At 45.9% G+C, this 13,928-nt stretch overlaps 1 protein-coding gene across 3 annotated transcripts in view; it reads right to left on the bottom strand.

Moving 5' to 3' along the window:
* ZNF71 (zinc finger protein 71) overlaps positions 1–13,132 on the bottom strand; it is a 28,571-nt gene extending 15,439 nt beyond the window's left edge. The window contains exons 1-2 of one of the 3 annotated variants that reach the window (XM_004061522.5): positions 12,529–13,132; positions 6,718–6,802 (exon numbers count right to left, since the gene is read on the bottom strand). In XM_004061522.5, coding sequence (XP_004061570.3) covers positions 6,718–6,750 — 33 coding nt within the window. In that variant the 5' untranslated portion in view covers positions 6,751–6,802; positions 12,529–13,132. The remainder of the gene's footprint in view (positions 1–6,717; positions 6,803–12,528) is intronic. The other 2 variants (XM_019015573.4, XM_004061521.5) reach the window with 2 other exon arrangements.
* Between the last annotated feature and the right edge of the window lie 796 nt (positions 13,133–13,928).

Here is a 13,928-nt window from a genome sequence, read left to right as displayed (position 1 = left end):
TGGCTGCCAGGGGCGGAGGGGAGGGGGATGGAAAGTGTTTGTTTAATGGCTGCAGAGTTTCAGTTTTACAAGATCAAAGAGTTCTGGAGATGGATGGTGGTGGCGCTGCACATTAGGAATGCATTTAATGCCACTCAACTGCACACTTAAAAATGGTTAAGATGGCAACTTTTATGTTATGTGTATTTTAGCACAATAAGAAATTTAGGGGGGGAAAAAAAGACAACAAGGTTATAAAGATCACAGCTTTGGTCCTGGGCACACTCCCTCTTTTTCCCTTGGATTACTCACTTTGGAGGAAGCCAGCTGCCCTGTAGAGTCCTTTGGAGAGGCCCCATCTGACCAGCAGCTGAAGCCTCCCACCAATGTCAGTAAGGAGTTAAGGCATCCCACCACCAACCACTGTGTGAGCCTCTCAGAAGGGATTCTCCAGCCTGGGAAGCCCTGAGAAGACTGAAGATCTTGAGCCACAGCCATGCCACTGCCCCATTCCTGGCCCTCAGAAACTGTGTAAAATAGTAAATAATTGTTGCTTTAAGCAACTGAGTTTGGGGGTAACTTGTTACACAGCCACAAGTAATACAGGGGGGTGAGTGTTTTTGTTTGTTTGTTTGTTTTTTGAAAGACAGTGCAGTGTCTTAAGGGCATGTCTGGGAAGTACAAAGACCTGTTATCAAACCCTGGCTTGGCCATTTTCTAGCTATGTGAATGTATGAAAGTGAACATCTTCAATTACCTAACCTCTGCAGGCTTCAGTTTCCTCCTCTGTTAAAAGGGGATAACAGCATCTACTTCATGGGGGGTTGTGAAGTTGTGTCTGCCTGGGCCACCACAGAATCCTCAGGCCCTAGAACAGCGCCTGGCACTTAGTAGGTACTCAATAAATGTTTGTACAGCAAATGACTGAATCCTTAAATTTCTTACATGGTGCCTTGAACAGGCCCAAGAAAGCAATCGTATGTGATAGGAAGACACATAAAAAGCTACCTGCTTTGAGTATTTGCCCAAAATGAGCATACAACTCTCATACTCTCAATTATCATACTCTCAGGGCTGTGAATCAGAAATGCCCAGTCCTGCTGCACAAGCAAGGAAAATGCAGGTACCTTTCCAAGAACCATCAATGAACATATTTAGAATATATCAGAATACGTATTAGATACCATTGATCTAGAATTCCTTTTTAGGGGGTAAAAATTCAACCATGCTTTTCTGGTAGCCCAGAAAATTGTAAATTAAAACATCAGTTAAATTTCTGATCCAGTTATATTTTGCTGGATCAAATTACCCATTTTCACTGTCTCTTTCAATATAAGTCAGCTTTGGTAGACAATATAGGTGGGTAGACTTGTTGAAAATGGCCTCAAATCCTTCACTAGTGGAGTCTAGTTCCCCTATCCTTGAATGTGGGCTGGCCTTAGGGACCTGCTTGACCAATAGAATCTGGCAGAGGTAATGTTCTGGGACTCTCAGGCTAGATCACAGAAGACTTCCAGCTCCTGCCTCAGCCTCCTGGAACACTTGCTCTGGGAGAAGCCAGTCATCACAACAGATGTCTCATTATGTCTCATTACTCACATGCCATGCTGTGAGGAAGCCCAAGCAGCCACAAGGAAAATCCATGTGGAAAAATAAAGATGCCCACTAATGCCTCAGCTGTGCCATCCATACCACAGCAAGAGACAGACATGTGAGCAAAGAAGCCAGCAGACTACTCTAGCCCAGCTGCCATCCAACTGCCACCACACAAGAGATGCCAGGCACAAACTGCCCAGCTGAGCCCATCAACCCCAAAATAGTAATAAATTGTAGTTTTTGAGCCATTAAGTTCTGAGATGGTTACTACCCAGCAAAATATAACTGGATTGGAAATTTAACTGATTAATTTATAATTTTCCGGGCTACCAGAAAAGTATGGTTGAATTTTTACCCCCTAAACAGGAATTCTAGATCAATGGTATCTAATACATATTCTGACATATTCTAAATATGTTCATTGATGGTTCCTGGAAACACACAGAGTGATACTTCACCCTTTCATGTATTCATTTGACCAGTATTTATTAAGTGCCTGCCATGCACCAGGCACTGGGCATACAACTGTGAATAAGACAGACATGGTATTGGCACCAGGTTTCTTCCATACTAATTCATTAGTAAATAATGATAAAAATAACTAATGTTCATTAAGCACATACTACATGCCAGGTATTGTTCTAAGCCCACTGCACACATCATCTCACTTAATCTTCAAAAGAACCCTACTATGTAGGCACTTTTATGAGCTCATCTCTTTTACAAAGGGGGAGACTGAGGCACAAGAGGTCACACAGATGGGAGTGGCAGCATTTTAAACCTAGTCAGTTCAACTCTCAGCCCCAACATTAGATGGCCTCATCCACGTATAATACCAATCTAGCTGGCATCACAGCCAAGGAGCAGTTTAGTTTGGATCAGACCCTGAGATGGATGGCACGTCTTTTGCCTATAAAGAAGACAGTTGGATAAATATCACAGAGTGTCCCAGCTGGCGCTTCTCTTCCAGACAGATCACAAGCGATCCTGAAGCCACTTCCAGAGATGGTGCTTGACAGTCGACCTTCTCCCTACTGTGATGAAGGCCTGCACGTCTCACATTATTGCTGGCTGATCACATCATCCATGCATGACTCTGCCACATGAAGATCTTGAGCCACGGCCACAGATTAAATTTCTGATCCAGTTATATTTTGCTGGGTAGCAGCCATCTCAGAACTTAATGGCTCAAAAACAACAATTTATTACTATTTTGGGGTTGATGGGCTCAGCTGGGCAGTTCGTGCCTGGCATCTCTTGTGTGGTGGCAGTTGGATGGCAGCTGGGCTAGAGTAGTCTGCTAGCTTCTTTGTTTACAAGTCTGTCTCTTGAGCTGGTATGGATGGCACAGCTGAGGCCTTGGTGGGCATCTCTTTTTCTCCACATTGCTTTTCCTTGTGGCTGCTTGGGCTTCCTCACAGCATGGCATGTGAGTAATGAGAGACCTATTGTGTCCTACAGAGGGACCTGCTGTTCTGAACTGATTCAGTGGTACAACCCCCAAGGCACAAGGAAAGAACGGGAGCTCTGAGCACACAGCGCATATGAGATGTACCTGGGCCTGAAGCCAGCTGTACACATTTCTGTTTTGCTCCTATGGGGGTTTCAAAATTGTTTTTAATTGTTACTCACATGAAAAACACATCCACAATTTACCAAGAAAATGAATTTCTAGTTTCTCTTTAAACACCAGAATATCTGGCCACTCTAGGCTGCAGCTGAGTGGTAGCTGACCCTTTGATGGGGCAAGAAAGCTCCAATTTGCTACAGGCCCCACCTGCCCACTTATTTATGTAAGACACTCAGAATGGTAATGCATAGCATACAGCAGGCACTCAATAAGTGCCAGCTATTGTTACTGACACTCAGAGCTCACTGGCTCTCTCCAGCATACTGAGTCTCCCCACCACCAACTGAATCCCAAGGGGAGGCCTCACCCCCGCTGGCTAGTCCCTCTATGGTCCTAGGGTGCCCTTCTGGGGCTTGGGCTCAAGATAGCCTCCTCTGCCTGAGGGGTCACCTTTGATAGAAAGCAGTTGGGCTGGTGGTTCAGAGTGTGGGCTCAGGAACCACACTCTGCAACGGAATCCTGGCTCTGCCCCTCATGAGCTGTGTTTCCTTGGACAACTGTCTTTCTCTTTCTAAGCCCCATATGAGAGGCAGGCTTCCTGATAACAATGTCCCCCTCCACAGGGTCGTGAGGTTAAATGTGTACAAATATGGTCCAAGCACGGTGCCTCGTGTGATGGAGGAAGCTCTCAGTAAATGTCGACTCTTGCTATTATTTAATGTTGATATTTAATATATATCTTATGTACAACTATAGATCCTTATATGATATTATTTGACCTTTTGGCCCAATGTATCTTTCAGCCAGCCCAGCTAATAATTCCTCCTTTTCTAAAAATTTAAACTACTTGATTGAGGTGTGACTGATATATAAAAAGCTGTACATATTTAATAATATACATAACTTGATGAGTTTGCAGATGCATATACACCCGTGGAACCATCACCACCATCAAGGCCATAAACGGATCCATTACCTCCAAAAGTTCCCTCTCACCCCTATATTTATTTATTTTACAAAATTGTAATACAACAATTCCTTCTGGAAGTCTTCCCTAAGTACACCCACCTAATTCACTCAATAACTATTCACTGAGCAGTCTCCAGGCACCAAGCCCAGACTGGCACCAGGGTTGTGCTGAGACACAGAACACAGCCTTCCAGGTCTGGGAGCCCATCGTGTTGGGACAGAAGTGCTAACAAAGGGCCTCTGAGTTCTCTGCACGTACGTGTCCAAGGCCCCTTTTTCTAGTACTCCATCTTTTTCGGTTTCCTGTCTAATGACACAAACCATTTCACCACAGGGAAAACTCTAAAGAGCTGAAACCAGACAGGCTCAATTTTTTTAAAAAATCGAATGTAATTACACTAGTAGTAATTAAAAAAAAAAAACTTAAACCAAAACTCCCAACCCTGTTGAAATAAAAACAATCAACAAATCTTTCTAAGTAATGTAGGTAAAAGAAGAATTCAAGGCAAGAATCACAGATGAGACAAAAATGAAGGCATCATGGTGCAATCGCTCAGGAAAACAGTCTGGTGGTTCCTTTACTGGTTCAACAGAGTTAACCATATGACCCAGCATTCCACTTCCAGGTACACACCTAAGAGAACTGAGAACATATGTTCAAAAACTTATACATGAATATTCATAGCAGCATTATTCATAATAGCCAAAAAGTGGAAACAACCCAAATGTCCATCAACTGATGAAAGGATAAATAAAATATGTAGAAACACACACTGGAATATTATTCAGTCAAAAAAAGGAATGAAGCTCTATATGTGCTGCCACATGGTTGAACCTTGCAAATATTATGCTGAGTGAAAGAAGCCAGTCACAAAAGACCACACCATGTATGATTCCATTTATTTGAAATGTCCAGAATAGTCAAATTCATGGAGACAGACAGCTGATTACTGGTTGCCAGGGGCCGCAGACTGATGGGGGAAAATGGAAATGAGTGCCAATGGGTACTCGGCTCCTTTTCAGGATGATGAAAATATTCTGAAATGGACTGTGGTGATGGTTAACGCGACTCTATGGATGTACCCAAAATCAGTGAATTGTACACTTTGTGATACGTGATGTGTACCTCAACAAAGGTACCAAACAAATGAAGACAGAGTAAACCAAAGCTCCCAAATAAGTCTACTGACACATTTATATAGCAAAATCAATTACAGGTAGATTCAAAAGTTCATTGTTAACATTCAAATGAATGGTGAAAAGGAAGAAAATATAGCTGCTATGTGACCTGTGGATGGAGAAACCCTTTCACAGCTTAAAGATGAAGAAAGACACCACAGTGGGAGAAACCAACAGATTTGATTTTAAAAATATGAAATGCTTTTATACAGAAAAAGTAAAGTAAAATAAACAAAAAGCAAATCTGGGAAGAATATTTGCCACAAATATTTACACACACACATGTGCTTCTGTAAAGTCTTTAAAGCATACTCAGATTCCTGTAGACTGCTAAAGCACAAGATAGATCATTTCCCTGCCCACAGAAATGGCTAGTAAACATTTTCTAAGACTTGAACTTCACTAATAATACAAACAATGCTACTCAGAAATAAATCACGTGGCACCACTTGTCCCCTATCAGGCTCATCATGGTTTATATCATTTGTCATTTATATCCATTTATCATTTATTATCATGGTGCAATATTGCACCAATCTAAATATATCCAACATGCAGAATAAATGCCTGACAACAGCCATATAAATCATCGGAGACCCGCTCAGACATGCTGGTGGGAATACATACCGCCATAACTGATTTGGAAAGTAATATCAAAATACCTCAAAAATACCCAACCCAATCTTCCTCTTCAAGGAATCACTCCTAAAGAAATCATATAAGACACAAGGAAAGATTTGTGCCCAGTGTCCCTCAAGACACTGTTTATAACCAAAAAAAAGAATACTTGGAAACCAATAAAGGTCCAACAACAGAGGAACCATTAAGTAAACCAGGGTATGGCCACTGAACAACACTTTTATGGGGTCATTAAGATAGACGTTACAAAGGAGTTTTTAATGATGCGGAGAAATGCTCAGGATGAAATCTCTGATGAAAAAGCAATCTTTAACATTAAAATTGCTTAGCCAGACTCAAACATTCCAGAGTGATTATCTTTTGGGGTGAAATCATGGGTGAATTTGTGGGCCTCATTCCCATAAGCTTTTGTACTTTCATCCCACACGTGGGCATTCACAAGGAGCATTTAGTGTGTTTGCCCATTTTAAAGGCCACACATCCAGCATGGTCCTGCGCAAGTCTTCACTCAATGTCACATGTCTAAACCACCACTTCCCACAGGTGCCCACCGGTGTCTCCTAAGAGTCCAGAGAGCTAGTTTGGCCATTCCAAAGCTTCCCTGTCCCCTACAACTGACCCCACAGCCAGGGTCAGCATCATCTGTAAGCACAGCCCTCTTCATCAGGGCAGACACAGCCCCAGAAGATGGGACTGGGGGCCTTGGAGAGGGTTCGAGCAGCAGAGGCTCACCCAAGGCAGGATCCAGCCTTTGGAAAGGAGAGTGACAGGGCAACATGACTCACCAGTGCATCATCAGTCAGCAGCTGAGCAGCCATCCCTCTGCTGCCCACGGTGAATAGGAAGACAGGCCTGCGGTGGCCAACAGTGCTGTAGGGAGAAGAAAGAGGGAGGCATGCTGAGAGACCAGGCCTAGGCTGGCCTCACAAATGTAGACAGGACAGACACACACCCACTGAGAGACAAGCAGAGACAGACAGATAGACACACATACACATATATCAACAGTGAGTATTTAGAGGGCTTACTGCATGTAGGGAACTTGAATGTATATCACTTGATCTTCCAACCATCCTGGAAGGTAGGTACTACTTCTACCTACCCATTTCACAGATGAGGAGACTGAGGCCCGAGGAGATTAAACCACTTGCTCAAGATTACAGAGCTGGGACTGGAGTCAGGCAGAGTATGTCTGGGTCCACATGCTTAGCCTCCAGGCTACAATGCCTCACAGACGCACTTCCATGTACACTCCTATAGATACGGTTAACACACATACACTCACACACATTCCCGCAGGCTGCTGAGGGCCACCGGACACCCTGCCTTCTCCCAATGGCCCTGCCGGGATCCCTCCTTGAGTGTGAGTGCTGGACCGAGGCCCCCTGAGATGCCCCAGAACCACCTGTGGCCTCTTTGGGCACTTCCCCCAGACTTCATGGGGTTACCATGAGGTTCAACTAGCAGATATGAGTGTAAGGAACTTCCACCCAGGGGCTCTCAGAGCCAGATTCGCCTAGAGAAATGCATCTTGATTCAATTCTCCTCCAGTTCTCCTGACAAGCTCAGGACAAAGTCTCAAGTGGAGAGATATCTTAACATCCCTGCAACCCATCACTCGCCCCTTGAAACAAAAGAAAAGCAGGAGAATAAGATCCTGTGATTTGCAACAACATGGATAAAACTGGAGGTCATTATGTTAAGTGAAATAAGCCAGGCATAGAAAGACAAACTTTGCAAGTTCTCACTTGTGTGAGCTAAAAATTAAAACAAACTCATGGAGATAGAGACTAGAATGATGAAGAAACCTGAGGCTGGGAAGGGTAGTGGACGGGTGGGGGGAATGTGGGGATGGCTAATGGGTATTAAAAAAATACAGAGGGTTGCAGTGAGCCAAGATTGCACCACTGCACTCCAGCCTGGCAACAGAGCGAGACTCCATCTCAAAAAAAAAAAAAAAACCCCAAAAAACAAAAAAAAACATACACACAAAGAATGAATAAGACCTACTATTTGACAGCACAACAGGGTGACTATGATCAATAATAATTTAATGATACATTTAAAAATAACTGGCCGGGCACAGTGGCTCATGCCTGTAATCCCAGCACTTTGGGAGGCCGAGGTGGGCAGATCACGAGGTCAGGAGATCAAGACCACGATGAAACCCCGTCTCTACCAAAAATACAAAAAATTAGCCGGGTGTGGTGGCAGGTGCCTATAATCCCAGCTACTCGGGAGGCTGAGGAAGGAGAATGGCGTGAACCTGGGAGGCGGAGCTTGCAGTGAGCTGAGATGGCAACACCGCACTCCAGCCTGGGCGACAGAGCGAGACTCCGTCTCAAAAAAAAAAACACAAAACACTAAAAATGTAATCAGATTGTTTGTAACACAAAGGATAAATCCTTGAGGTGACAGATTACCCCATTTATCCTGATGTGATTATTACACATTGTATGCCTGTATCAAAATATCTCATGTACTCCATAAATATATAAATCCACTACACACCCACAAAAATTAAAAATTAAAATTAAAAAGAAAAGCAGGGTTCAGGCCCCAAACTTAGGGTGACCATAATATCTCATTAGAACTACCTGGCTTTACTTCAATTTGTTTTAAAGTTTGTTTCCCTTCTTACAGCAAAACTCAACTTCTTTTACAGCAGTCACACAGAATACCCTTTTAAACTAAGTTGATTTAAAATAAAAACAAAAAAAATCAGTGAGCCAAATCAAGTAAATGGCAAAGTAAAAAAATAGGATCCATGACACAGATGAGGACAAATTCTTGGAGTCTGAGACATGCTGGCTCAGTCCTGGCTTCTCCCGTGATGGGGGGCTCACTACCCGTGCCACCAACACCTCTGACTGGAAATGAGTTTTTCTTCTGCTATAAACAGAAACATGCCTCTCTACATCTCCAACCCTTCAGGATCACCCAGAAAAGCCTCAATCCTCTCCAACACAATGCTCTTTTAGCTGGTGCACCAATTCTCAAAGTACCAGAATCACTGGGGATGCTTATTAAAATCTCACTCAGAATATATATTCCTGCCCCCCACCTCAGATCCTCTGAATCAAACTACCTGGGTAGGGCCCCTGAATCGGTATTTCTAAACAAGTTTCCCAGGTGATTCTGACACGTCTTAAAGCGTAAGAACCACTAAGACAAAGAAGAGCCTTTCTTAGGCCAAATGGCCCCAACTTCCACAAGTGAAAAGTAATTTTAATTGTAGGGGGGCATATATATAAGGCCAAGTCAGCAGAAGCCTTTGGAACTCAATCGGGAACAATTTTGCCCCCGGAGACATTTGTCAACGTCTAGAGACATTTGCCAAATTGTCATAATTTGGCAGGGGAGTACTATGGGCGTTTAGTTGGTAGAGTCTGGGGATGCTGCTAAACACTGTACAATGCACGGGACAGGCCCCACAACAAAGAATGATTAGGCCCAAAGGTCAGTAGTGTGGAGGTTGAGAAGCCCTGTTGTAGAACAAAAGGATCACAAAGGTGTGGGCTGGGGGTTCCTACCACTTAATGCCTGTACACAGGCACCACACCTGGCCAACTGTAATCACTCAGTGAAAATGTCCTCTGGGCTAAAACTCTTCAAAACTCTTCGTTGGCTTCCCCCACCATTAGAAATCACTCAAAGTCTTCACTGCTGCCCACACAGCCCTTATGATGTGCCCCTGATGGCCTCTCCCCTTCCATCTCCTCTACTCCCCTCTCCCATGCTTGGCCCCAGGCCCCCTGGCCTTTGCATCTGCTGTTCCCTCTGGAGGGAATGCTCTTCCCATGACTACCCCTGCTTCCTGGTCAGCTCCAACGTCACCTCCTTGGAGAAGTCCTCTACCCCCAATCACCTGACCTCAAGCAGCAACTCTCTCCCCCTCTATTTTCTTGCAGTACAAACCACTATTGACAACTGTCTTTTTTAAAATAGTTGTTTTCAAGTTTGTCATCTGTCTTCCCTCCATGAGAACAGAAGCCCCCAGGGAGCAGGGATGATCACTTTTAGATTGTATTTCCGACATCTAGGACAATGTCTAACACACAGGAGGCACTTAGACATCAAGCTGAATGAACAGATGAGCTAACTTCTAGTGCTGGCCAGGATTCAAAGGAACAGGCCCTCTCACACACTGGTGAGGGAATATGAGTCGCTCAACATTTTTCTGGAAAGTGAGCTGGCAATACACAAATCCCATAACCCAGCAACCCTGTTCCTGGGAATCTGCCCACACCAATAAAAGCTCCGTGTAAAAGTTGCATATAGGAAAAAAAGATATTTATGGCAGCATTGTTTCTAGAGGCAAAAAAAACCCTGAAAACAAAATTAATAAACATTACTAAAGGAATCAAATCAAGGGTAGGGTCTCCATATTATGAAGTATCAGGTCGCCTCTGCGAAGCAGAGTTAGTTCTGCATCTGTTGACATGTCTGTGGTTTCACTAAGTGAGAAAAGCAAGTTACCCAGTTTTATGCATACCTTTAGCCCCTTTGTGAAAAAAAAACCCAAAACATATAGATGTGGACACATCTGTACAGCATTTTCCAGCCTGGGGAAGGCTGTAGAATGAGGCTGGGTTGGTGTCTGGAGGGCATGGAGTGGGAATGAGAAGGGGGTAGGGGTTATTAATTATTTTTTCTTTCTCTTCCTTTGAATTGTTTCCCTGGGTGTAGAAACTTCATATTACCATCAACATTTTTGAAACACAATTTAATTTAAAAAAACATATTCCTTGCAGATAGTGGTCTCTGACTTTCACCCCTGTCCTATGAGGTCAAGAACACTGGCCCATTTTGCCAGATCACAGCAGTGACCAGAGCCCACTTACCCAGTAGGCACAGAGCATGGGGCCCATGAAACCTTTAGGGGCCCATAGGAAGGTCTTAATTTCTTTTAAAATCATAAGAAAATATCTAATCCAGCCTAGATTACATTTGTCTTCCTATTAATGAAATAACAAAATGTAATTTTTAGTGCTTTAAAAAAACAATGGAGCAAGGGGCCCATGAAGGCAAAGTACCCTTAAAAATCATGCAGCGGCCCTGGAAGTGACTTGCCCAAGAGTATGGCCAGTGGCTGTTGAACCCAGTTTGGCCTTAGATTTGGATTCTTCTTCCTCTGAGCTTTCTGGCATTTCCTTCCTTTCTTCCATTTCCATTGTTTCCAAGCGGGGATTCCCTTGGGGAAAATCCTGCAACTTTGTGTCAGCTGAGCGGAAAGGGAAAAAAGGGATCTCCCATTTGTCTGGTGGTTAATTGTGAGGGCTCTGGAACCTGGATGCCTGAGGTAGCCTTGGGTGAGTCACTTAGTCTGAGACTCAGTTTCCCCATCTGTAAGATAAGGATGATGATGGTCTCTACCTCAGAGTTACTGGGACACCTATAAATGGCCAGCACTGGCTGCATACACATTCCCTGAACAAATCAACCTCTCCTTGGTCAGAACAGAGTAGGGCACAGAGACCCTTTGGGAGTCTGATCCCACTTTAAGAAGATCCTGTGGGAGGCAGAAGAAACAGCCTTCCTTTTCCCCTCCTCCACCTGGCCCCTGTCACTCCCAGGGCCCTATGCCTCCAGAGCCTTCTATGGGCAGGAAAAAGCCAGGGAACTGTGGGCGGGTAGACTAGGAGAAGTGTAGGGTGAGAAGGTAGTGGCTCTGCTAGGCTCCCTTGTCCAGGCATATAGTCTTTGGAAGAGGCACACCCAGACGCACCCACCCCTGCAGAGTCACACGCAAACATCAAGAAATACTCTAGACACAGGTGGACACACAGAGATAGGAAAGATCCAGACAGAACTGGCCCGTGGAGAGACACAGCCCTACACTCATGCCAAGAGACATGCATGGAAAGAGCAGACATAGTGGACACCCAGAGGGCACCCTCCCACAGAGACACTCATGGACAGAGATCAAGGCTGACACACCCACAACACCAAAGACAAGGACACAGGCAGTCACTCAGAGATACCACCACACATGCATAGGCAGAGACCTGGAGAGACACAGCTCCACAGAGAGACCAAGACTCTGAAGAAGTGGGACACACACACACACACACGCTACCACACATGACCCACACGGACACACATGGACACATTCACATTCATTCACAGACCCAGCCTCTGGACGACACGCAGTTTCTCTCTCTGTCTCATACACACACACACACACACAAACACACACACACAATCACAATATCCAGAGACATAGCCATACCCTCAGGACGACATAATCTGTCTCACACACACATACAGACCCACACAGACACACACACAGACACATTCACAATATCCACAAAGACACAGCCTCATCCTCAGGATGATATGCACTGCCTGTCTCTCACACAGGCCACCTTCCTCCCAGGATGGCCCTGGTGTTCATGCAACTTTCCTACCTCCAACCCACTCACGCCTCTCCCTCCCTGGCCCCGGCCTCTCCTCTGCCCCTCAGCCTCCCGTCAGCCTCTCCTTAGCCCCTCAGCTTCCCCTCAGCCTCTCCAGGCGCACCTCGGTCCCGGCCTGCACGCCCTCTCCTGCGCCCGCACGCCCTGGACCTGCACCCAGCCCTGCACTCCCCGTACCTGGGCCTGCACGTCGTCTCCCCGAGGCCGCGCCCTCCCTGGGGCCAGGTTCCGGCCCCCGGCACAGGTAGAGGGTGGGCGGGAACCCGCAGCCACACTCACCGGCTCGCCGCTCTGCCAGGACAATGACCGCGCCCGCTAGGCCCGCCCGACCGCAGTGCGCCTGCGCGGATTGCGCCGGACTACGCTTCCCAGAAGCCCGCGCGCGCCACCTCCCCCCGGGTTTTTTCAGCCGAGCCCAGCCGAGCGGAGCCGAGCGGAGCCAACTGAGCTCCTCCATCTCACAGAGGCCTCCGCGGCCAAGGAGGCGGGGGCGAGAGGGAGGATTGAGGGGGAGGAGGCACGGAAAGGAAAGGAGAGAGAAGAGACGGAGGGAGGAAGGGTGGAAAGAAAGATGGAGGGAAAGGAGGGGCGAGGAGGAGGGACAGGAGGGAAGGGGGGAGGAGGGAGAAAAGTAGGAGAGGGGGGAAGAAGGATGGAAGGGGAGGAGGGATGGGGAGGAGCGGGGAGAAGAGATAAGATGGAGAGGGACTTGGGGAGGAGAGCTGGGGAGGAAGAAGAAGAGAGGGAGAAGGAGGAGGGGTTGGAAGAAGGATGGAGGGGAAGGAGGAAGGGCTGGGGAGAGACTAAGGGAAAAAAACAGGTCAGAGAGGAGAGGAACCAACAGAAAGAGGAGGGAGCGGGGTGGGAGGAGGGAGGGGCAGGGAGGCAGGAAAGGAAGAGAATGGAGACGGCAAGGAGGAGGAAAGAAGAAAGGGTGGAAAGGGGGATGAGAAGGTGGAAAGAACTATAAGGAAGAAGAAAAGGGTGGGAAAAGAGGAAAGAAAAAGTCGAGTTGGGGAGGGCAGGACAGGCTGAAGAGAGGAAAGAATGGGTAAGGAGAGGGAGGAGGGAAAACAGAAAAGGACAAGGGATGGGTGGAGGCAGAGAAATGAGGGGAATAAAAGAGGCGTGTCACATCTGCTGCAGACATTTCTGCAGTCCAGCCAATGGACTGGCCTGAGGGACCATCCCAGGCAACTTTAAACCTGATAATCATGCTTATCTTTAAAGAACATTTTTAAAGCATACAGATGTGCAAAGAAGAAAATGAGCATAGGTGTAGAATAAAATGTATAGGAGACTATCGGTTTAGACTGAGTTCCTGCACTAGGCCCAACAGATCAAATCGAAATGGAGCTACTCATGCTGAAGTTCCAGGCCACCAACTCCAACTAAGTTGTTATCTGACCTCCTCTCAGGAGAGAAAGAGAGAGATAATAGCCAAGTCCCAAACAGGCCAGTTTAGCAGGCATGATAAAAGAAATCCCCTTTGCTTTAACCTTGATAGGGAAAGTAACTTTGAAATGACCTATCCACTCTTGTTCTCTGTTTCTGCTTTCCTCAGCCCGTTTCTGTGT

Source organism: Gorilla gorilla, chromosome 20 (assembly GCF_029281585.2).
Source record: "Gorilla gorilla gorilla isolate KB3781 chromosome 20, NHGRI_mGorGor1-v2.1_pri, whole genome shotgun sequence".
Taxonomy (NCBI): domain Eukaryota; kingdom Metazoa; phylum Chordata; class Mammalia; order Primates; family Hominidae; genus Gorilla; species Gorilla gorilla.
This window is presented reverse-complemented; position numbering and strand designations above follow the sequence as displayed.